The sequence below is a fragment of the Struthio camelus genome, chromosome 5 (genome assembly GCF_040807025.1).
Source record: "Struthio camelus isolate bStrCam1 chromosome 5, bStrCam1.hap1, whole genome shotgun sequence".
Taxonomy (NCBI): Eukaryota; Metazoa; Chordata; class Aves; order Struthioniformes; family Struthionidae; genus Struthio; species Struthio camelus.
The window spans coordinates 48,857,028-48,880,986 of record NC_090946.1 but is presented as its reverse complement, the minus strand read 5'-3'; the positions used below and the strand labels follow the sequence as shown (position 1 = coordinate 48,880,986).

The following is a 23,959-nucleotide window of genomic DNA, read 5'->3' as shown; positions in this document are numbered from 1 at the left end:
ACTGGTAAAAAAACAAATTTTCCCTTCTGGCTGATGGGAAAGATAGGAGCCTATTGCTGTAGTGTTTTAGAGGAATTTGGGGGATGTTTCACCAGACGTGGCTGTGAGCAAGCCTGTAATGGGGACAGTTTTTGAGCAAATGGAAAATATCTGGCTTTTAGTTTAAATTTAGGTCTCTCTCTAAATTTATGTCAGTACAACACAGCCCACCTATTCCAGATGCCTTCCATAACGTAATAACATAATCATGGATTTTAAGAATATTGAAAGCTGCTCTATTGTAAGGCCGATACTGTAGGCCAATCTGCCACCAAGAGAGAAGTTCAGGGGTGAAGGAAAGCCTTGTTGGCTACCTCTCTGCCCCCCTGCAGCTGTGCAGGACAGGTTAAGGCTTTTAGAAAGGGATTTTAAGAAGCAAGTGAACTGCGCAAGGTGATCCCTGAACTAGCTGAAGCCTAACGTGTCAGTCTGGAAGCAGCGTGAGTACGGACAGCGGGCTCCACCAACCGAACGCGTCTTGCTTAGCTCCAAAGAACGGCTATCAACACGCCGTTCCTCATCCCCAGCAGACCCACGCACTTGATGGAGAAACCGTGCTGCTAGCAACGAGACGGCAGGAGCGTCCGTACAGGGTGGCCTGAGGCACGTTATCAGCTACTTGTGGTAAGCAGCAGGCCGGCGGTCTTGCTTAGCAATGCAGCAATGACCTGCCGCGCCTCCAGCAGAATTTCACAGGCCAGGAAACGCACAGACACGTCCCAGAATCGCTGCAAAGGTCCGAACTGGAAAAACTCCTTTTCCCAATCCAGTTCCAGAGAAGGCGCCGGTTTGGGTGGAGGGAGGCTGCGAGCGGCAGCACTGCCTCTCCGGACACGAGTCCCCCCCAGAGACACCGGCCACGACCGCAGCGCGCCCAACCCAACCCAGAGGCCGTGGTCGGTGGCGCGGTGGTGTCTCTCCAGAGGACTCGTTATGGATGGGGGATAGATAGGGGACGGGTGAGGCAGCATGCGTCTCTCTGAAGCTGCTGCAACTGGCGGTGCTGTAGGGCCGAATCCAGAAAACGGCAACACAAGTTGCTGCAGCGCCAGGAAACAGCGGAGGGAGAGCGTGGAAGGGTTTGGGAATCCTCTAGCCATGGAGGCAGGCGAGGGCGGGGGCACAGAGCAGGTTACAGGCCAGTGGCGCGGGCGGCCCTGCCGCCTCCCAGGCCCGGCCGGGCTGGGGGGGCGCCGCTGGCTCGGTGCGGGGCCGGCGGGGCGGGAACGCAGCGGCGGGGAGCGGGTTGCGGGGGGCCGCTTTGAGGCGGACACAGCGCGGCGCTGCGGGCGGCACTGTGCCGCGGCGGCGGCGGCATGAAGGAGCTGGCGCCGGGCCCGAAAATGGAGTGCGACATCTTGGACGCGCTGGAGGCCGTGGGGTGAGCGGGGCCGCGGCGGGGCCGTGCCGCGGCGGGCGAGGGGAGGCCGAGGCCGCCGCTGGCCCGGCCCGGCCCGGCCCGGCCGCCGCGGCGCTCGGGGGCCTGCGCGGCGCTGGGGAGAGCGGGCCGGGGGGGCGGCGGGGGCCGGTGCTAGGCCTCTCCCCGCGGGTAGGGTGGGCCCTGCCTCCGGCTTCCTCTGCCTCAGTGGTGTTTTTATAGGCGTCGGAGTAGCTGCATGCGCATTTCTGGCGTTAGAGAGAACTGAAAAGGGCTTGTTGTTAATGCCGCTGGAGCGGCCCCTGGCAGGCTGGGGCCGTCCGGGGGGGCTGGGAGAACGGCGGCCGCTCAGCGCCCGGCGGCCCTGGTCCGGCCGGGTCGCCTGGGCCGCCGCGCAGAGGCGGCTCCCGGAGAGCCCTGCCCGAGGCCGGGCGAGCAGGCCCCGAGCCGGCCGGGCGTGCCTGGCTTCGGGCTGCGTCTAGCTGTCCGCGCTCGCCCAAGGCCGCGGAGGTAACAGCTGCTGCAGCGGATGGCATTGCCTTGGGTTTTGTACAGGTGAAACCTGTGTTCAGGGTTGAGAATAACAGAAGCAATAGAGCAGAAATAGTGTGAGGTCTAGTTAAATTTTCAGTTATCTTTTATTGCCAAGATTCTAGGGCAAAATGTTGCAAAGAAAACTGTCTGACTGTATACTTGAATTAATACTTGATTTCTGATCAGTTTAGCATGGGCTGAAACCTAAGCTGTGTATTTACTGTTTTCACATACCTGTGATCTGTGAAAATGCCATCTCCCGTTCTCTGACAGCCCGCTTGGTTTGTTTATAAATCATCTCTAATTTTCTAGTATGTTTTTAAAAAAATCCAAATTACGTATTCATTGACAAAAGTAGCTTGCAAAGATCTATTTGTCTCAGTGTAGTTACTAATCAGCTTACATTAAAATGATTAGAAAATGTACATGTTAGGCTTGTTTCTTATTGCTAATGTTTATCTCTGCATATAGATACAGAGGTCCCTTGCTGGAGGAGGAAGCCCTGAACAAAGCAGCAGAAAATGGATTGTCTTCACCGGAATTTTTTGAGCTCTGTGTTTGGTTAGGTTCCCAAATAAAGCCACTTTGTAATATGGAAGAGAGCATCACTTCAACAGATGGTATATGAATGTTAATGTATTGAAACTATTTAGTGTGTGCTCAGTGGATTCAGACTCCTACCGGTCAGCTCATATTAAAGAATAGCGTTGAAGTTTGGAAGTAGGATAGCTGAAAGAAAGCCAACCTGAGACTGATGCTATCATGTCTATGGTTCTTGCATCATGGTTTTGTTTTGTGAAGGTTCTTTCCAAAAAAACACTTGCTTTTCATTTTTCTAGAACTGTTTAAATATATAGAAAGTACTTGCATGCATCCTATAAGTGGCTGTAGTATGTGACCGTGTATTGATGGTCTACATTTCAGTAAAGTATCTCTGCCTAGTATTTGGTGCTAGTTAATCCAATGCAGTGTTCCATTCAGACAGGTGACTTGCTCATTAGTGCTACCTGTGAAGTGCAGGAACTTGGATGAGATTTTATATGATTTGAATATATTTCACTTATTTTTTCCATTTATTTGTTCACAATGAAGTAGTAAAACAAAAAACAGCCATTGAAAGTAAAGATGGATGTGTGCATGGGGTTTGATTATTTTGACCCCTCTAACTTGTTCATCTGAAAATTAATTATATCGATCCACTCTTTTGTGACATAGAACTGTTCTCTTGACAGTGGTATTCTGAAGAAGGATGTGGTTCCTCTTGTGCTACGTGTGAACTTCTGGTTCATTCCAGATATTTGCATTCATTTTTTCAGTGGTTGCTGTAGTATCCCCTTCTTGTTTAAAGCATGAGTACATTGTTGCCTCAGCTATTACAATAAATGTCGGTATGTAGAACTTGATCTTTAAGTCAAAGGAAAATGTTATGAGGGTGATAGGTGGTAAATGTGTGCCTGGGCAACTTAAATGCTTGCAACTTAAATGTATAAATGAAGAAGAATTAGGCCACAGTTTGATCTTTGTAAAAAAGCCATTAATTTGCATTTATTTATTTCCATAGGTGACAGAGATGTAGAGAGCTTCCAGCTTGAGATTAGTGGCTTTTTGAAAGAAATGGCTTGTCCATATTCATCACTTATATCTGGAGACATTAAGGACAGATTAAGAGAGAAGGAAGATTGTCTTAAACTCCTCTGTAAGTTATGACCGTTTTTCCCGTTTGTGTTATTAGAAATTACATGCATGCTCTATCCTTATTTTGTAATTTACGTTAAGTAATTATTTATGCTTATTTAAGTAAGCATCTCTAGTGTGCTATCACTGCAGCCTAGCTGAGCATTCCTCAGATCAGTTGGGGAGAAATGGAAGAGGCAAAACTAAAATTCCTTTCTGATGGATGCTTCAATCTGCTGAGCCTCCTGATTTCCCTCTGCATCCAATTCCAGCTCCGTTGAAGTTAAGACCGTGCTTCCCTTGTTTCTGAGAAGTTTCCTGTGAACTTAAAACAAAATGGTACATGTCTTGAAGATGTTGAAAGCAGGACTGGGAGAAGTGAAGTATAGGTTTAAGCTGGACCTGGACGAAGGAGCACCAGTTGAGACTGAGTATGGAGAGAGAAAGAGAGAGATAGTGAGTGTATTCAGGGGTGGTGGTGAGAAGCACTTGAGATTAGACAACAAATGCCTGGGCTAGCAGCAGGAACCTCTGTGATAATGTGGAACTAGATCTGTCAAGGAACTAAGGGGCTGGAGAAGCACTAGGTAAGGGAGTAGGTTAAGTGGATGGGCACAAGGTGTGGACTGAAGATAGGAAGGTAGACGAGAGTCAGTTCAGACAAAGAATGGGGAACTGAAACTGACCTATCGAGGAGAGGACTGAGAAAGCGTTTCCCTTTTATTATGGTCTTACTGTTTGTATTATGAGCATATGAGCACAAAAATGTTCAAATTTCAGTAGATCTGCCATTATGGCACTTTTCTCTCTAGTGTTTCTAAGTACAGAACTTCAAGCTTTGAAGATATTGCACAGCAAGCAAATTAAAGGCTCTCACTTGGAAAAGCACAATGAAATTTATCAGGAAGTACAAGCTATTTGTGATGCGCTGGGCCTTCCAAAGTCGTCATCTTCTGATATTCCTCCCTTGTTAACCAATGTGGAACTGAAGGTACAGATTTTTGTGTTCTTTCTGTACTTAACCTGATATCTCTATAAGCATTAGTCTTAGAGTTAAGGACCCAGCAGACTTAGTTTCATCCCATGTTAAAGGAATAGGACTAGTTGTGCCATTGCAGGACAAGAAGAAAAGACCTGACATCCAAAGTACATCAAAGTTGCTTGGTTACAGACTGACAGGGATTCACTGTCCTTTTAACTTTTATTGTTGAATTCTTTAGGAGCAAATGATATTTTACACTATTTAGATACAGATTTTGCAGACTGGTGTGCAGGTAACTGTTTACTACAGGAAAAAATACAAAATAAGTCTGTTCAAAGTTCTCTCCCTTATAATCTTCATCCATCAGTTACTCATTTGTTAAGGCTCATGAGTACTAGTTGTATTCCTTCGCTTATTGCCATTAAGATGGGATTCTCCAATATCTGCTGGCATGTTCAGGGCTAGTAGCCCAAAGATATTGTCTGCTCCTTTGTGCTGCGCAGCGCTCGGGGGCCTGTTCCCAGAAGTCCTTTCTAATATCTTGGGTTTTATTTTCTCTTTTCTATTTCTGTTCTATTAAGTAGTTTCCAGTGCTTCTCCTTGCGAACATTTGGGTAAAACCGTTCTTTGCTCGGGGCTGCAGCTAGTTCCTAGTTTGGGAAATTAATTTCAACTCTGAAAACGAAGCCTGCTCATTATGGAAGTGCTCACCTCTCTGCATAGTCTGTATAGTATTCCTGTGTTGAATCCAGTGCATTTAAATCCTCAAATGCTAATGTGTTCCTGCATATTTCCCTGCTTCAGGGGTCTGATGGACCTGTCAGATGGGTGAAGTAAGCAAATCCAAGTATACGTAGATGCACAAAAGTAATCAGGGCTAGCTAGTAGTTTTGCTTATTCGTTGTGTCTTTTTTTGTTCTCCTTTCTGCTTCTCAAAATGAAGAAGATGCAAGGGCTCCATGGTCAACCAGCAGACCTCAGTTACTTAAAAAAAAAATCACTGTGAAAGTGTTTAAGCAGGTAGATACTATATGTTTCTAACTTTGTCCAAATATATAGATTACACAAGTAATCTACACTAGGTGTTAAAATGGAAAGTAAGAACCGAAAAGAAAAAGCATTAAAAGATCTCCTCTTTACTAGGAATAGACAAGTAGAGGTCACCTAGAAGTGAGAACTACATCGCAACTGTTGTTTTTACTAGAGAATTGGAGTATATGTAAATTAAGGGGTAGAATTTGAAAATGCCTTTCGTTAAACTAATAGTTAATTTTGTTGGGAATGCTATGGGAAGATAAAGGTTGGATTATCCCTGTTTTACAATTGTGTAGCTTTGTGGAGTATATGTTGATCTAGTCCTTATCGTTTGAATGTATCATTTCCTTATTGGTCAATATAGCTCTTAGACCTATTTTTAATGCCTTTTGAATCAATGTGAAACAAAAGGTTTCAAAATTTAATTATCACCAATAGTAAATTTTAAGATATAACAGTTAGCAGGATACTGGAATTAGAGTACATACGAAAAATGTGCAGTGTAATAATGGAAAAAAAAATCAGAACAGTTCTTACCATTACTAAAAACTGTGACATGGTAATTCGTAATGCAAGAAGCTATTTTCAGGGCCGGTTTGGGTTATTTGTTTGGTTTTTGGCTGAAACAGTATCTACAGCTTCCTGATGACAGCTTAAAACTTGGTATTGCTTTGAGTCCAAGTTATACCATAAAAGGAAGGTCATTTAAAATAGTTATTGGAGAGATGGTAGATAAGCAGGGTTCTTTTTATAGTTCAGCTTACTATTACAGGTGGGTCTGCAAATAACATGAAAAAAATGTATGAAATGAGCTATCGTCGCTGAAGTTTTACGCAGAAGGAAGTTAAGAGTTCAAAGGGATTGCTTTCCTGTAGTGAAGAGGGCTTTGCTTTTAAGTTGAACGGGGTGGTACCTTCTCCAAACACGCATTGAGTCTATGAAGTTTTCTGTGAATTATTATATTCCTTATATCTGCTGCCTTTTGTAAAGTTCAAGATTTTCTTTCAAACAAGCTCACGTGCCTGCATTGGTACGTAGGATCTTACTGTTATGGTTTACCATACTTTGCTTTCATAAAGTGCTGAAGTCAGCAGAGCAGAATCTCTAAAGCATGTTCTTTTTTGTGAATGTGAGAGAGCTGTTTTGCAATGTTTTCAAGATCTGTCAATTCTGCAGTGAGTGTACTCACTTCGGACTGTGGAAAAGTGGCAAAACTAGTTCATTCATCTCTGTGCCACTGAGAGTTAATGCAGTTTGTTGTCTGCATGTTCAGTGCTTACAAACTGAGGATTTTCTTCCTACCTCTCAAGAGATTTTGTAGAATTTCTTCTGTATGTTCCGTTGTCCTTTATCCATTACTTTCATATGGAACAGGTTCAGAGTTCATTTTGACATATTACAAAGTTATTCAGGTACATTTACAGCTATAGCCGCATTAGAGTGGTGATGCCACCAGCTGAAAAAATGTTCAAGAAACCAATGAAATAGTGCATGTTACTTTTTTAGATTCTTAGAAGAATTCACTTAAAATGATTGATTTCATTTCCCAAATATCTTGTTGCTTCTAACTGATTAGGTTCTATGTAAAGTTGCGCTGTTGACTTTTAGTATTATACTATATCATTTGTAATAGAAACTTACGTACTAATCTAGCATTTTTATTGAGTTTGCAAAAGTATCTGTGTTTCAACATGTCTACTCTTTGTCTCTGTCTAGCATCTTCAACATTGTCAGTAGCTGTGGGAATAGTTCTGAGAATAGTTTGGCTATGCAGCAGCAGTCTACCAAAGGGACAGATCACACATTGTATCTTGGTATGGCACATTAGAACGTTGATTGTGTTTTTAATAATTTGTCAGATTTTATTTAAAAGACTAGTATAAAATCAAGATTACTTTCTTAATTCAACTAAAACTATAAGTTTTACAGTAGGTCAGACTTTGAATATGCATCATAGTAACTACCTGTTAAATTTTTATCTCCTCTGATGAACTGGAGTAGTGGTTATCAACTATATAAGAAAGTGGGAGGGATGAACTGATACCATTACAGCCTCCTACCGCTAAATATAATTTATTTTATATTGTAGCACTGAAAAAGTAATAGTCATTTTTGAGTTGTTTTGAAGATACTGTTCTCCTCTAAACTGTGCTTATGAAGTGTAACTTTGGGAAGCAAACAGAAATTTAGTACCAAAAAATCTGTAACTTGCAAATGAACACTGATGAAAGATTCGGAAAAATCCATACCGGTGTTGTGCTTTGTAGCTCTTACTCGCATGTAGCTTTTTGCAGTCAAGATAGTGTGAATTTCACACTTGGTTACAGAGAAAGTAGCTTTCAAATACTATTAATATTATTTGAAAGACTTCTTAGGAATTTTTGCCCAAGTATTGCTTTGCATTCTCTTTTCTACAATGCAAACAGTAGTCCCATAATAGTAGACAATGAAAGGAAACTGTACACCTAAAAAATTAAGTTAAAATTAAGCTAAAATAGGGTTGAACTAAACTATGAGAAGGCTACTATTAAAACAAATATTTGGGGCTATTTTCTAGGATTTGTTCAAATTTAAATTAGCATGTTGTCTTTAACTGTTGGTGTTCAGTAGTTTTACAGCCTTAACGGTACCTGTACATGAGGTAAGTGTGAATGTGGCTGTCTGTGGGGAACAAGACAAAAGAGCTGTCCTGTTCACAGTCTGTGTGCCTAAGTATCTAAGGGCATAACAGAATTAAAGGTCATGCAAAAATGTCTTTTAAAGTTGGATAAATATTCAAATTAAAATCCGCTTCAGGTGAATGGAGGAGAGGCAGAGAATGGATTAAGATATTTTGCCTTCAGGATTTCAAAAGATCTTTCTGCAAATGTGCATCGCACCTTATGACTAAGGACAATGTTCCTTCCTTAAAGCATTGACAGTTTAATTAATATAATGACTCCTCTTGCAGGGTCAGTTTTTTTTTCAAAATCCGAGAAACCCTGAAGATGCATGCATGTATTATATTTCTCTGAGCAAATGGCTAAACATAAAAATCACTATTCTATTTCGAGAGAGGGTAAAGATATATGGAATGTGAAACTGAATTATGAGTTAAAGATTAAAGGATTTTTTTAAGGAGTGTGGACTTATAAAACAGATGAGAAATGACATATGCAATAAGTAAATATATGTTTTATTTGGTAAAAATAGATTAAGTCTGTATTTTCATGCAGCTTATTTTGGAGCTAAATGCAAATATTTTTGTCTTAAAGAAAAAAACCCAATAACTAATTTGTTTTCTAAACTGTTTGTAGAAAGTGTATGAACTTCCAAAGCAGTCATGTAAGTGTTTAATATTATCAGCATAACTGATAACACAAACGTTTGCTTTTCCACTTAGCTTTTAATTAGTTAGCTTGTTTTTTACAACTGGCCGTGTAAGGACTTTAGAGCGACTTTGCTGTTACATATTTTTTTAACCTATATTTCTTTTTTTTCTTTAAATATCCATATATTTTCACTTACCTAGGCATTACTTTTACTGTTTTTCCCACCTTCACATACAACTTCTTCCTAATTTTTGGGAGGAAACTCTGTTTTATCTCCTTAATCTAGCACAATTGTCATGGCTAGAAATGTGAGTTATAGTGTCAGTTCTTGTATCAGTGGTACTCTTGTTTCCTGGCAGACAGGATGTACACCAAAGCTCTTGTGCTCATAGCCCTGTCAGTCAAGAAGGCCGGACATTGTATTCTGCAGTGGTATTCTGCTGTAAGTTCTCAGCTTATTGTACCATTATACTTGCAGGATATGCCCCCAGAGTCCTACTGATGCAAAAGAGGGAGTAAAGCGTTAATGGAGATGCAATTATCTGGATATGACTTTGCAGTCATATCCAGACTTCACAAGCGTGAACCTGGGCCAGTTCATCAGTGAAAGGATTCTTCCTTAAATGTTGCTTGATTAATAAAGATTTTAATCCAGAGATAAGTTTAACTTAAGGAAAAATAGTTTGCAGAAATTTGGGGCAGTCAGCCAGCCAGTAGAGCATTCTCTCATTTAGTTCTTCCTGTTTCCTCTGACTGTGGGCCAATGTTTTTTTGTTTTGTTTTGTCAAGTGTCATATAAAGCATAGTGTTTTCTAGGCATCAAAGTTACTATCCTGTTATTTAGCTTCTCCTAAATGTAACATATATGATATATGATAATATATGATATCTTTGCCTTTTCATTGGAGAAACTTCATTTCTTTCTCTGATGATGTTAGATTTATTTTTTTTCCAACTGAGTAAGTCTCTGCTTCTCTTCCTTTATCATTCTCTCTAAAATTGCTTTCATTTTCATTTTACGGTAGTAAGGAGTACACGGTGCAGACCTAGCTATCTTAATTGTGATCAAATTGTGCCTGCAAAATGTTTTGTTTTTATATGTGGAGCCCAGTGTTGTATCTCTTAGCTGCTCTTGCTCCAGCAAACCTGCAGTAATTCTGATCTCTAGATCACATTCAGCAAGATTGCTTTCCAAGTTTCCTCTTTCATTATGTAGCTATAAATCAAATTGCAAGGTGCATGGGTTTTTTTGTTTTGTTTTTATTTGTTTGTTTTCTTCCAGAAATCAGGCTCGTTTTGTTAGATTTTCTTCCTTCCAGCTCATTAGATCCTTCGAGGTTGTATTTTTAACCTTAGTTTGGTATGTGGGTGGACACTTTCTGCCCAATATAATTTTTAGCTCATCTGCTGTTTATTCCTTCTTCTGCACTAACTATTTACTGAATTCCTCATCTCTAGTGCTGATCTTCTTACATTGTTGATTAACTTTAGTTTATGACTCTTCAGGCATTTTTTTAAAATTCAGACATAGTGTGTGCTTAAATACATTTGAATTTTGAGGTAACTATGAGAAGCATCATGAACGTGCTTTACTAAAATCAAAGAAAGTTGACTAGATTAGAAGTTAAACAAATCAGATTGTGTTATGCTCTACTAATCTGACTATGTAAGGATTATATGTGGGCAACTTTTGTCGTAGGCAACGCTGGAGGGCTTTTTGTAAGCAAAAGAAAGGTTGCAAAGAAATAAGAATAATCAGAGAAAGAAGAATGTAGGGATCAGTAGGGGACATAGAAGGGTCTAAACTTCTACCCTTATTGTAGCCCCTTTTTCATGTGGATGGAGTGTAATAGCACAGGGAGTATTACAGTACTAGATGGTCACTTTTGACAAGTTACTAGACGGTCTTTCAGGTGGAGTAAAAACCACTGTATTTTGACATAATGTGTTCAAGATACGGTTGGCTTCAAATGGTTTTGCTGTGGTAACTGTGTTTTTAATTTGCCACATGCTTCCCAGAGGTGATCCACCTTGTTTTTCACACAAAATTAGAGACCGGGTTCTCTTCTTGGCATATGCAAAAAAGGAAAAGGAAATAATTAAAAAAATGAAATATGAGAGTCCATTTATCAAATACTCCTATTCAAGTACCTTTTTTAATGGACTAAGTAGGTGCTGTAGAATTTGATTTCGGTGTCCAGGGTTTTCACAGAGATCACTGCAGACTATTTACAAAATACATAATGCTGTGACAACTCTGACAGGATGAGCTAAGATAATACTGGAAGAGTGACCTTTGGACCACGTCTTTATGGTAAATCCTAAAGTAAATGCCTGTGTGCTTACATGAAGTCTTATCCCTTGTGAATGTAACTAATGGCTCTCTAGCTACAGGTTTTACTGTAGCTCATGCACTACCTTAATCCTTTCTCGTGACATGTAAATGAAAATTAACTGCAGTTTTAATCTTGTTTGACTTGATGCCCTGTGATTCTGTGCAAAAGCAAATGAAGATATAGTTCTTCTCCCAATCAGACTTTGTTCATAACTTGCAGGAACAGTAATATACATGTACCACCTAAAAAATCAGTGGGCCTGAAAGTCGCATAGGAATGCTATGGACATTCATAGTAATGTTTGTAGAAGAGCTGAACTGAACAAGAGTGATGAAGGAAGTTCCTTCAAGCACAGGAGGTAGAAGCTTGTTGTAATGAAAGAGAAGGATGCAGTGGAGTTTGGAAGGCAGAAAGAGCGAGCCTACTTCATCCACAAATAGTGAGGGGGAGAAACTAATGGAAGAAGTATAAGCAAGGCTGATTTGGAGTGAGTACACAAGTCTTGAACATGATGTTAAAAGAAACCTGCTATAGGGTTAAAAGGAAACTGGTGGGAAAGAATGACCTCATACCTATAATATCTCCTGCCTTCCTTACTATCACCCATCATTAGTTTTCTGTAGCCAAGTCTGTCTATCTTTTTTTTGGCAGTGAAACTCCTAGCTTTCAATCCAGTTACGATTGCAGCAAATTGTGCTGAAATAAGTGTAAATATCATTTGTTTTCTGAGAAGTAGTATGTGGTTTTTTTCTTTTTTTCTCTTTTTTTTTTTTTTTGTTTTTCAGATAAGGGACATTCTCAAAGTTCAAAATTACCATGTGGGGAAATCGCTGCTAACAAAACCTCTGAATTCTGATCAAGTGGTAAGAAAACGTCTCTCCATTTTATTGATTTTTTTTTTTTTTTTATTGGCCCCTATTTTATATAGTTTTAGTGGTTGCCTAGGGACAGCCATCTTAGTTGCTGAACAGGGTTAACTTTCACTTGACTAGTATGTCTTTACAGAACTGAATATTTATGCTTTTTATTTTAATGCTGCAGGAAAGATTGGAAAAAATCAATGATGCTCTTCGAAGTGAGTATGAATGTCGCCGTCGTATGTTAATGAAGAGGCTAGATGTAACAGTGCAGTCTTTTGGCTGGTCTGATAGAGCAAAGGTAAGCTTGCTGTATTTTTTGCTTCCTGTAGGTGGGAGCCTGTCACAATTCTCCAGGTCGTCTTACCGAACATACATAGCATGTAAAAATATTTCCATTACAGCTATCTTCTTTCCAGCCAGTTTTTTTTATCCTGGGTTCTAACATCCACGTCCTAGGTATTGAGGAAAAGGAAGGATTTGACTAGTTGGCACAGTCATCAATCTTTCAAGTTGTCAAGCTTCACAAGTATAAATGTTAAGCCTTCTCTGTTTGGGTTTTTCATTTGATAGTTTAAGTTTACCCCTCTCCCTCTTTCTTTGTGCCTTACTCACCTGCCTCCAATCAAGGAAAGTAGAAAGAAACTTTAGCGTTTTTCTTGCAGATGAAAGAAGACGACAAACACTAGGCCATAACATAGACTGAGTGCAACGAATGACTGCCAACAAAGTCAGTGAAACTATTAACAGTGACTACTACTTATCTTAGGTTCAAAGCTACTGAGTAAACAAACGGTCAGTTGAACAGGCCACTTGAATAGCAGCTTTTGTGAGGAAAAAACACATAATTATTTGTAATGCTTCAGATACTAAAACTTTAAAAATGCTAAAACTTTTAAATCACTATTGTGAATTTGTTTACTGGTGTCATTTTAAATGTAATTTCTTTTGTACTGTTTTGTGGCACTCTCTATATTTTTTTAAGAAGTGTCTGATTAACCAGTCTGATGTATATGAGCTAGAAATGTATATTGTTTCTATCTTACCAAGTGGGGAAATACAGTACTAAAAGTTGATAATTTGATAAATACATATGTGGAAAGCTGAAGGCAGATATTTTTGCTGCATAAACTGCAAGATCAACTGTCCTTCCAACAGAAGGCTTGTGTAGAAAGCTTAAGATATGCAAGTCTTAAAGCTTTGAAAACTTACTGAAAGTACGGGTTGTTAAAAGTCTTTCTAGTGTCACAACTGGTATTGACAATCTGTTTCACGAGGCTCACTAAAAGTCACTAGAAGATGCGAGTCTAGACTCTGCTGCACAGCTTTTAAAGTATATTCGGATACAAACCAAAAATGGTTCAATATTTAATCTTTGCTGCTACTCTGAAAGCTTTTATATTGTAAGACGGGAAAAGAGAGGGAAGTTAACTTGCAGATGCCAGGAGATTTCCCTCCATGTATTATTTTCTTACAACTGTATCAATACAACTATGAATTTTCAAATTTAAAGCGTGCTTTGAAGATGTATTTGATGTTAATTCATGATTCTAGCTTAAATGAACTAAAATCTTGAGTTACTTGATATTATTCCATTCAAAAGAAATTAAAAATTATGAATACGCTTGCACAATAGAACAATGGTTTAAACAGGTTTTTATGATGCTAAAGTGGTAAGATAATTTATTTTCTGTCTTAAAAAGATTTCTGCGAAACAGTGTACTGTTACTAAAATATCTGTTATGTATGAATTTAAAATTATGTATTTTTTACTCCTTTTTGCTTATTTTTATTGTAACATATTTGTTTGTAACTTCTCCAAGCAGGATTTTGGGATTGAAATGATTTTGAGGCGGAAATAATTTTACTTTTTTAAGCCAAGAGGCATATTGTCCCTTTATAAGTTTATTTGCTTTTTTTGTTTGTTTTTCATTAAATAGGTATTGGTCACTGACTCTTTAGTTTGGATAGTGGGTTTTTTACTTGTTCAGTCCCGCAAAGGGGTAGGCTTTGCAGGTTTAAATGGATATGCAAATAGTGTAGCAACTGCCTAGCAAAACAGTGATGGCAAGAGACAGCACCTATTATCTTATCCATGCAAGGTCAAATACTTATTTACTCTGACGATCATTCTAGATGTTCCTAGAAAGTGGGGGTTTTTTGTCTTTTATTAAACAAACAATGCATCAAAGTGAGTTCAGAAAAATATATTATTTTCCCCTTTTCAGTCTCACATTTTCATGGCTTGCGTAAGTATTTTGCTGCATTGATTCCTCCCCCTCCTCCCACCCCACCAATTGACCTTTCTTTGAAGCTGTTCTATTTTCTTCATGCTTTGTAGTGATCTATTAACTATTGCTATTTAGAGTTCTTGAGAGAACAGCTCAGACTCAAGTTGTTAGTCCTGAGACTCCTTGGAAAGCATCAAAGAATCTGTTTGATTACAGTGAATATGTGAGTTTCTGTTATAATAGTGCTAGGCTGCAGCATCAATTCAACATCAGCAGCAGCCTTTTTTGTGCAGTAGCTCAGGTGGTATGACAAGAATTGGTAACAACTTGCAGCATATTTTGTAAGGTAACTTAGATTTTCAGACATTACCCTGTGTTCAAATTGCAACTTACTGAGACCAATGCATGACTTCTAGTGTGTTTGTATGTGGTATGCCTAGCAAGTAGGTTATGTTTGGTTTTTTTTGTTTGCTTGTTTGTTTTATCATTTAGGTAAAAACAGATGACATAGCACGAATCTATCAACCCAAACGTTATGCGTTGTCTCCAAAGTCAACTATTACATTAGCTCACCTTCTTGCTGCTCGAGAAGATTTATCAAAGATCATAAGAACAAGTAGTGGATCAACGCGGAAAAATACAGTCTGTGCTATCAACAAGGTATGTTTTTTACTTTCTGTAATGTGATAAAGGAATATGGGAGTTTGCAGACCTATCAAAAGTAATTCTTGAATTACACTTCTCTCTTTGCTTAGTATTTTCATTCCTTTTTGCGAGATGGTTCTACCTGATATTTAAAGAAAGGTAAATTTGCAGCATTCTGGTAGACATTGCAACAACTTTTGTTTTTATCTTGTTAAACAGTCTGCCGTGCAACAGGATAAAACAGTAGTTCTAGATGAGAAGAGCAGTGGAAGAAGGCAGAGTTCAGAGGACTTTTTTTTCTCTTTCTACAGAGCTATTCTGTTCAAACAGCAGTTTCAGAAAGCAGGACTAACCTAGCCAACCCCCAGGAATAATAAATGCTTAATCTCTTGGCAGCTTGGTGTCCCCCTCTGCTTTTTCATAGCAGAATCTGATGACCTCTAATCCTTCCTCCAGATGGGTCAAATATACCATTCACAGATAAGATGAAGATAAGAATGACCCTATTGTTTTGTGATCCTTACTATCATAGCAAAGGGATTCCATTCAGCATAAAATTAAGTGGAAGTAGTTCTTCCCTTTGCTTAGTCAACATAAAAACAGAAGAACCTGAGGCCTCTTCTCTTTCCTTAGAGCTGCTAGATGTCAATGAGAGTATACTCTGCAAAAATAGAGGAAATGAGAAAGAAGTTGTGCTTCACGGTCACCTCACAAGTTGGTTTATACTCCATGGTAGGACTAGTGGACAATTACAGTACTTAGCACATTTGATTCATTGTTAATTTTTTCTGTTTATGTTACAAACTTGGGCCCTAAACTGACAAAAACCTTCATGAATATTTATTTGTGTTTGTGTGTATGACCTCTTGAGTTCAGTGTAACTACACACGGCTGAGGCTGAGGATACGTGTAAGCCTTTCTGGTATCAGTGCCTCAGCTTCCAGTTGCTAGGATTATGTTGTTCATAAAAACATCATAGCTGTTATTGTTATGCTGAGCATACGAATGATTAAGTAAATCATAAGTATTTTTGTTGTAAACCAGAATCTTTGCTTTATCAATATGTTATAAATCACAAAAGTTTCTGCGGAAGTGACATTCTTGCTGCAAAATAAAATTATTTGGATTGGCTACAGTAATAAATCAACATTGTACTCCTTTCTTATGCATGATAAAAGCTGAAGCTTGTGAGTAATGATGAGTTTCATCATTCAGATGGTGACTAAGTCTGCTGTTATTAAGCCTTTATTTACAGACTTTCTAAGTTTTTTGTGCCCCCTTTCAGATGTCCTTTTAATATGTTTTGTTCCCAAAGTTACTGAAATTTCTTAATTACTGTAGAATCTCGGAGAATGTTTTTTCTTGGGAGGACTTTAAGTGCAGTGCCTGGGAATGAGCTAAGTTACATTCGTCATACAGAAAATTTAAGAAACCTGAAAGCAACCACAAAAAACCCTACTTGGATACTTCTTTGTTCTTCAGTTTTAAGTTTTGTTTAACTTTGTCCAGTACAGTAATGTCTACTGAACTCAAAGATACTTTTTTACTTGAAAGCGTTGCTGCGTATTATATGTTTTGTCTGTTCCAGCTCAGTATCCAGCTCTGCTCAGTATCAGTCATTTCTAATGTAAGGCAAACTGGCATTCATCCTAGAGATACACATCAGTTTGCTGGTTTATGTTTTCTGCTACCTGATTAGGTTTGAACTTCCTTCTGAAATTTAGGTAGAATCATGATGGATTATATATATATTGTTTTATTATAATACTAATTATACTTTGTATGCATGTAGTTTTCTTCAAAAAGATTTCAGAAAAGTGTATGAGGTATCTAGCTGCAGTTATTTCAGTTTTACAGATGGAAAATGGGATCGGTTTTAGTTCTCCTGTCATGTAACATGTTACTAGGAATCCTTCTGTCAAAGTCAACATCGATAGGAGTACATTTCCTGTAAAGAGTAGGTAGTGTGTCTTTGTCTGCAGAAGAATGCTGTCCCCTCAAGTTGTTGGTGTTGTTTTTTTTTTTTTTTAATTACACATTACATATTTTCCTGTGCAGGTTCTGATGGGGAGAGTACCTGACCGTGGAGGCAGACCTACAGAGATAGAACCACCTCCTCCTGAAATGCCTCCTTGGCAAAAAAGACAAGAAGGTGGTGGAAGAGGTGGCTGGGGAGGTGGTGGTGGCGGCGGGAGGGGTGGCTGGGGGGGTGGAGGGGGTAGAGGGGGAGGAGGAGGTGGAGGAGGTGGTGGTGGTTTCAGAGGTGGTGGAAGAGGTGGAGGTAGCTTCCAAGGTGGTGGAGGGGGTTATGGTGGCAGAGGTGGTTATGGTGGCAGAGGGGGTTATGGTGATCCATATAGTGGAAGAGGAGGGGGAGGATACCGAAGATACTAAAAAATACTGTAAATACTGACGCAGTAACTGGCAAAACATAGTGGTGGTGTTTACTGGTATCAGGAATTTAGGTTTGTTAAATTTGGTTTAGATTACAATTAAGTATGACCATATAAATCATTGCATTAGACCAACTGGTGTTGTCACTGAATTCTTGTAGTTAACTGAACAAAACTTTTATACTAAAATACGATGACTGAAGTCCTTGTTTTTCACACTGCTCGTGGTTTTTTTTAATGTCATTTTATTTAAAATAAGCCTCAGAAAACTGAATAAAACCATTTTTTAAAAAAAAACCCCTACTGTTTAATGCTCAGGCCTCTCTAATTATTGCATATAGCACCACTCTGCCCCAGTTCCCCTCAAAAGCTATTTTGGGGCGGGGGGGGGGGGGGAAGCCCAAGAACCTGATGAAAACATTTTTAAAGGACTCTAGAATGCTGCTTTGGGCTTTTCTCTTTGTTTAATGTTCCATGTGGGACATGTAAAAGAATTATGATATCAAATGTTAAAATACTGAAAGCTTTGATCAGAATAATTCAATTAGGTTCCATGTTCTTCCAGAATTTCACATACAAGTAACATACTGAATTCACACTCTGCAGAAACTAACAAAATCAGTTTTGTTTGTGTGTTCATAAATCTACCAGGCACTATTTGAAGGTCAGAGTATGTACCATAAAATCAGATTCATGGTGAGATTTGATGGTATTTATTTCATTTTACCTGTTTTCCATTTTCTTGGTGTTTCAAAAACATTATTTTAAGATAATTTTAAGCAGAAAACTTTTGCAGCTATTGCATGTGATAGATAAGTTACATATTTTTTAATGTGTTTAGGCTGATGCAGAAGTTAAAGAATAAGCTGCCTTTACTGAGCTTCTTGAGGATTTTTTTTTTCCTGCTGTTTAGGGAATTGCCATCTGATAAAGCAGCTTATGCAACAGTTGCCTTTGCCCCTTGACTTCTCTGGAAAAAGTGCAAATGCAACTTTGAGAGTCTTCTCTTTTATTCTGCCAACCAGTCTGATAACCTAAAACTCGTTCCTGATATGGTATGGTTGCCTCCACTTTTATAGACAGTGCTCCTCTAGAAGAAGAGGACCTAGGTGAGGACTTAGATTTCATATACTTATAGCTGTAAATATTCATAGGCAAGATTTAGATTCAGAGCTGTCAGCTATAAAAGACCCTTTCTATTGTCGAGCCTCTTCAGAGCTCCTCCCTGGCTGTCAGGCTGCTGCTGAAGGCAGAGGCAGCTGTGAGCAGGGAGATGATGACCACATATGTACTCCTGATGGCATTCCTCAGGGTCAGGCTACTGCAAAGAGATTCAGGAAGCCATCTGATAGACCTAGGAGTGTCTGTTGATTACAGTGCGCAGCAGCCTTGAAGGCTTAATTGTAGGTTGAACTCCAGGATTTGTCTGCTTTTTGTTTTTGTGTTTTCACAGTTAGGAGTTCTTTCTTCACTAATTTCCCATTAGTGTCCGTATTGATATGCTTTAACAATCTTATTTCACGTTTAGGGACATGTGAATCATCATGTGAATTTATGCATAAATTTGAAGCTCTTTTGAAAATCAAATGGTGATCATCTCCTTCAAAAGCCTGTGACACACTTTATTAATTACTTATAATCGCCTTTTCATTTGAACTTTCAATCTAGAAATTCAAAAGTTTCTCTCCTGTTTTATTTCCCTTCTGATCATAGTGCACTTGAGAATGCTGCTTAGGAGGGGATAGATATGGCCATAACCATAATTTAGGATCCGAAAGTCATGACAGGCTCAGTGAGACTACTGGCCTTGGAGCTAAAACAAGTTGGTGGGCAAGGGAATGACAAGAACAGTTTTCAGTCATAGCTGTAATAGTAAATTAGTTATTAATTTAAGATAGTCCTATTAGTTATTAATTTAAAATGCTCCAGTGTTTCAATTATATTTCTGTATCTTATGTAGAAGATGGAAGTTTAAACAGGTTGGAGTTTTGTGGAAGATTTCCTTTTTTAATTTTTAGGATTTTTTTTTAGTATTAATTTTTCAGATTTTCTTAAATAATTCCAAAATGTGAAGCCAGTAGCAGAAAGGCAGAGTAAGCACTACCACATTTCAGAGAAGTATCCTCTTCTCAGTTTTCTGTTGTCGCAATGTATGTTATTAATTTATCAAAAGATGCAATAATAGTATGAAAATAATTGATTTAACCTGTTCTCAAATGTTTGTATTTTTCAGTCTTGAAAAAGTATTTTCAAAATTGTTGTAAGTAAAAAATTTTCATGTATATGTTTGTGAGCATTTTTGTGTTTATTCACATTTAGCCAACATCTGTCTGAATATTGTCTTGTTTGATCAAAATTGGAAAAAAGATTTTTTCAGGATTTAAGAGAGAGACTTTTACTAACAGATGTAAACACTGAGGAATAAAGTACTGTATTTGAAGTTATTTTCATCACATGTGTAGTGTGATTCAGATCCACTATAATGTATTGCTCCTGTGCTTTTAAGGAAGAATTCCTGCTGGTGATTGATTTGCAAAAGTGATAAAACTTAATTTCATGATAATGAAAATAATAACAGATATATTTTGACTAAAATGGAGAAGGCAAAGGCATTAGATAACAATACAGGAAAACGTCACCAGAGAGCGCATGTCACAAACGTACCCTGATTCCTTTGTCTGGGATTACAAAGGAACGTGTCTCATTTGAAGAACATTCAATTAAATTTTATCTCAGTAAAAAAACTTAGGTGTCTACATGATGATTTCTTTTGTCTTTATGAAAACTAAACAAATATTGTCCAACTACTTCTGAAGTTCTCCTTTTTAAATTTCTGTAATTCTGAAGCAAAACAATTTACATGTTCTGTATGTGCAAGATTCCAGGGAAGATTTGCCCATATACATAGGATTATGTTTTCAGTAGGTATTCTGCAGTCCTTTTCTTCTTCCCTTCCCCACCCTCCCCTCCATATTGTAAAACAATTGAATGCTCATTTTCTCTATATGAAAACATCTTTGAGATAGAGTATTTTGAGTAAGAAAGCCCAGTTTTTGGGGTGATACAGTACTGGCTGTGCATAGCCAGCAGGTAGTAGACGTTACAGATGCCCTGTCTACGCTTAGCTATCCTGCTGAAATCCTTGCAGAATTAGTGTTCTTAACAAAAAGGAGAAATTGGGCTAATGAAGAACTGTGCTTTCTAATACCTGGAATAGTAAGTGGCAAAAACATGCTTATGCTTTCTGGACCCACTGCAATATTGAAAGAATAATCTGCCAACACCTAGCTTCCTCAGTTTCCTCGGACAATGTCCTAAGGCTCATAGGCGGTAAAGGTAGACTACAGACTCTCATGTTAGATTAGCCCTGCAGAAATGTCTCGGAGGATAGAATCAAGGACAATGAATGTAGGTTGTTTTAGATTTTTTTTGAGATACAAACTTGAGAGGCATGAAGTGCAATTTTAATATTTTTTCTATTATAAATATTAAACCAAAAACTTACACTATATATAAAATCTTTACAATCTGTACACTTTTTCAATCTTCTTTAACAGCCTTAAAACAAAAATTCTACAGGTTGCCATTAACATAGATCAATTGCAACAAAATAACAGATTGCTTCTAGAACAGAGACAAGGGTAACTTTCTGATAGTTCCAAAAACATATGTAAGCTACTTTTAAAGGTAGCTTTTTAATCTATTAACAGTAGTCCTGCCTTGTTAATTCTGGTATCACTCAGTCAACTTATATCTTCAAAGGATCAGAATGCAAACTCAGAAAAAGACAGTAATTTGGTTTGTGGGGGAGGGCAAGAGGGCACACTGGGGTTTTTCTTCCTGTATGCACAGCTGGGTCAGGGAAGGAAAAAAGGTAGATGCTTTTCATTTTTACTAGCCATGACAAGATACATTTTAAAGGGTGCTAAATATCAGCAATGTATGCTAAGGTGATTTTTAAATAGCACTTGGTACTTTATCTTTTTTCTGAGTATAAACATCACGTCACGATGATTACAGATGCAGGTGACTTTTTCAGGAACTCTGTGAGTGTGTGTGTGTGTGTCAGTTTCAGTGCTATGCCTGTGCAGTCAGTTTCTGTTATTAACTTGGGCCTTTCATGCAGCAAAAAGGGAAATTCCGAAAGTAATGAGGGAGTATCACCACTAAATTTGGCAGGGCTCTGGGCAAATGAAGAACCTGAAGAGAGCTCTGACATTTTCTATTTTCAATTTTACAGACTTCTTTGAAGTAGGAAGTTTTCAGCATACGTGAAGCACCCACAGGCTTGTTGTGTGAGAGGCTCCTGCAAACAGATCCCTTTCAAATCAGTCAGATGATTGCAGATTCCCTTGTGGCCTCTTGCTGTTTCTAAGTTAGCATTTAAGACTGTACAAATCTGTAGTCAAAACTGAATTTTGAGTATTAAGTTAAAAGGGCCAGTCTTACTTCTGCTTCTTATCAATTTTGTCAGTATTGTAGGGTTTCCGACCCTAACACAGTAGCCTGTAGGCCAGCTGCTGACGTTAGGGGATTTTCTTTGCAAGTATGGGTTTGTTCATGATTGATTGATTTTCACAATAGCACTGCTGAAGTATTTTCCAAATACATGAAAATATATTCAACATCTATCTTGTTCATTTTAATTGCTGTAAAAATATACCTTTATTTGCTAAATACCTACTAGAAATACTCCTTGGTATATAGCTCCTTTCATAGAGAACAAAAATAAGTGCTTACAGAGTATGGGCAAAGCAAGTTTGCAAACGTGACCCAAGAGCCATTTTGATTACTTCATTGATCACAAAGTACAATTTTACATTAACTGTTAAAAATTCAGGTTTAGTGTATGAGGAACAAAAGCTGCTGTTCTATCGCGTGCCTCTCAATTCTTTACATACCATACATATTTACAGTAAGGTAACAGAAAAGCAGACAGTACTACTGTCTCTCTCCATTTGGTTTTACTTAATCACGGAGATGCAAGCATGACTGAAGTTCAGATCAAGAATTTGAAATCACCAAATTTGGTATGGATGGAATATTCATCTGTACCACTTTAAACCCAAGTACACATGCTATTATAATAGGTCAACTAAAAATCAACTTTATTGTGGACTTTGTTCTTGTAAAGTAACTTCAGAGTTTTAAAGAAAGAGCATTAGTATACTTTATGAATAAATTTCTCCAAGTCATAAGTCTGTGATGTTTAAATATCTGTGATGACAAATCCTTATTTGATAAATGCAGGCAAATTTTATACAACTGTAAGTAAGTTTAAGAATTTTCTTGGAATACAAGTGGAATTTTCAAGTTGGCTATGTCATCTCCTAACAGTATGTACGTTTTGTAGCTTTAAGAAAACTAAGTTACCTCACTAGCACCATTTACTGTACAAAATTTACACATGTAAAAGGATACTTAGCTTGACTATTTACCTAAAGTGCATGCAAGTTCTAAAAGAGAGAGAGGAAATGGAGAAAACCTGGTCAGCACTGGAAGATGTTAGAAGTTCTAGGATACAGTCACTGTTGCATTGGGATTACTGTACACTTTCCTTCATAACATGGCCTTTAAGGTTCTACTCAGAAGATGCTATAACAGTGATGTCATTTTTACGTAAGACAAAATAGGTGGCCTTGTTCCACATCTAAAGTACATGGTCAACAAGCGATCCCTTAAGCCCAATAAGTAAGGGTAAGTAAGTGGCCCAAGCTATAGCAAGGAACACAAAAATAGAAGCAGTATTCAATGTAAACTCTCTGTACTCTTATGTATTTTACTTTCACAAAGGTAAACATTTGAGCAGCAGTACTTCTAAGCTCTGAAAGAGTTTAAAAAAATTGTCAGTTTATCCTAAAAAAAAAAAAAAAAACACCCCTATGAATCAAATAATCAAGTAGCATTAGGTTAACTGCTCATTTTAGTATTCCTCTTAAACTGTGGCAGTAGTATACTTCATGATTCTAATTGATTTCAACTAAAAGGAAAAGTAATTGTATCTCTCTTAATGGAATATTTCTGCAGTTTTATTTAAATGCTTAGCTTTATCAAAAGTTTGTTTCTACAAACCTGAAATTGGGCCAAATTTGAGTTGACAAGGCCCTTATGAATAGCTGCTCTGTCAGAATACTTGCAGAGTAAGATGTGCTGCTTGCAGTCAAGTCACTGGCAAATCCATGTCATCCTCATTATGAACTTCAGGAACAGTGTAACTCCTTCTTAAAAGCAGTTCCAGAAGATACCGCTTTCACTGCTCAGAAGACACTCCTTTGACTTTTTAAGGTAATCAATCAAATGCATTTATACATTGGGGAGCATATTTTTTTAATAGGGAAATAAAAGCAGCTTTATCACATCCCCTCCTTCAGTCTTACATTCTTCCATAGCAAACTTCCCGTTGTGTCTGCTAGGTACAGTCTCGTATGTTGTCCACGACATGATTTCTTCTCTGGATTTTGAGAGATTCAATTGTTTTATGTGCCTGTTCAAGCTGGATCTTTAAAGCGTTATTGTCTGCCTTTAGACTATTTAGTTCCTAAAG

The 23,959-nt window shown here is 38.4% G+C and overlaps 2 protein-coding genes across 8 annotated transcripts in view; one reads left to right on the top strand and one right to left on the bottom strand.

Moving 5' to 3' along the window:
* Nucleotides 1-470: 470 nt before the first annotated feature.
* Nucleotides 471-20,147, top strand: FAM98B (family with sequence similarity 98 member B). Of its 3 annotated transcripts, none has more exons than XM_009689945.2 (8): nucleotides 471-663; nucleotides 2,423-2,571; nucleotides 3,513-3,647; nucleotides 4,438-4,616; nucleotides 12,075-12,152; nucleotides 12,331-12,447; nucleotides 14,870-15,037; nucleotides 17,081-20,147. In XM_009689945.2, exons 2-8 carry the CDS (start codon nucleotides 2,544-2,546, stop codon nucleotides 17,414-17,416), a joined length of 1,041 nt encoding a protein of 346 aa, XP_009688240.2. In that variant the 5' UTR covers nucleotides 471-663; nucleotides 2,423-2,543; the 3' UTR covers nucleotides 17,417-20,147. The 3 variants fall into 3 exon arrangements, with proteins under 3 accessions (XP_009688240.2, XP_068802412.1, XP_009688239.2); XM_068946311.1 differs by lacking the exon at nucleotides 471-663 and adding an exon at nucleotides 1,229-1,420; XM_009689944.2 differs by lacking the exon at nucleotides 471-663 and adding an exon at nucleotides 1,932-1,972.
* A 314-nt stretch (nucleotides 20,148-20,461) lies between these two features.
* RASGRP1 (RAS guanyl releasing protein 1) overlaps nucleotides 20,462-23,959 on the bottom strand; it is a 51,462-nt gene continuing 47,964 nt past the window's right edge. For 2 of the 5 annotated variants that reach the window (XM_068946310.1, XM_068946309.1), the window contains exon 14: nucleotides 20,463-23,953. In XM_068946310.1, coding sequence (XP_068802411.1) covers nucleotides 23,825-23,953 — 129 coding nt within the window. In that variant the 3' untranslated portion in view covers nucleotides 20,463-23,824. Of the gene's footprint in view, nucleotides 23,954-23,959 lie in introns of all 5 variants that reach the window. The other 3 variants (XM_068946307.1, XM_068946305.1, XM_068946308.1) reach the window with 2 other exon arrangements.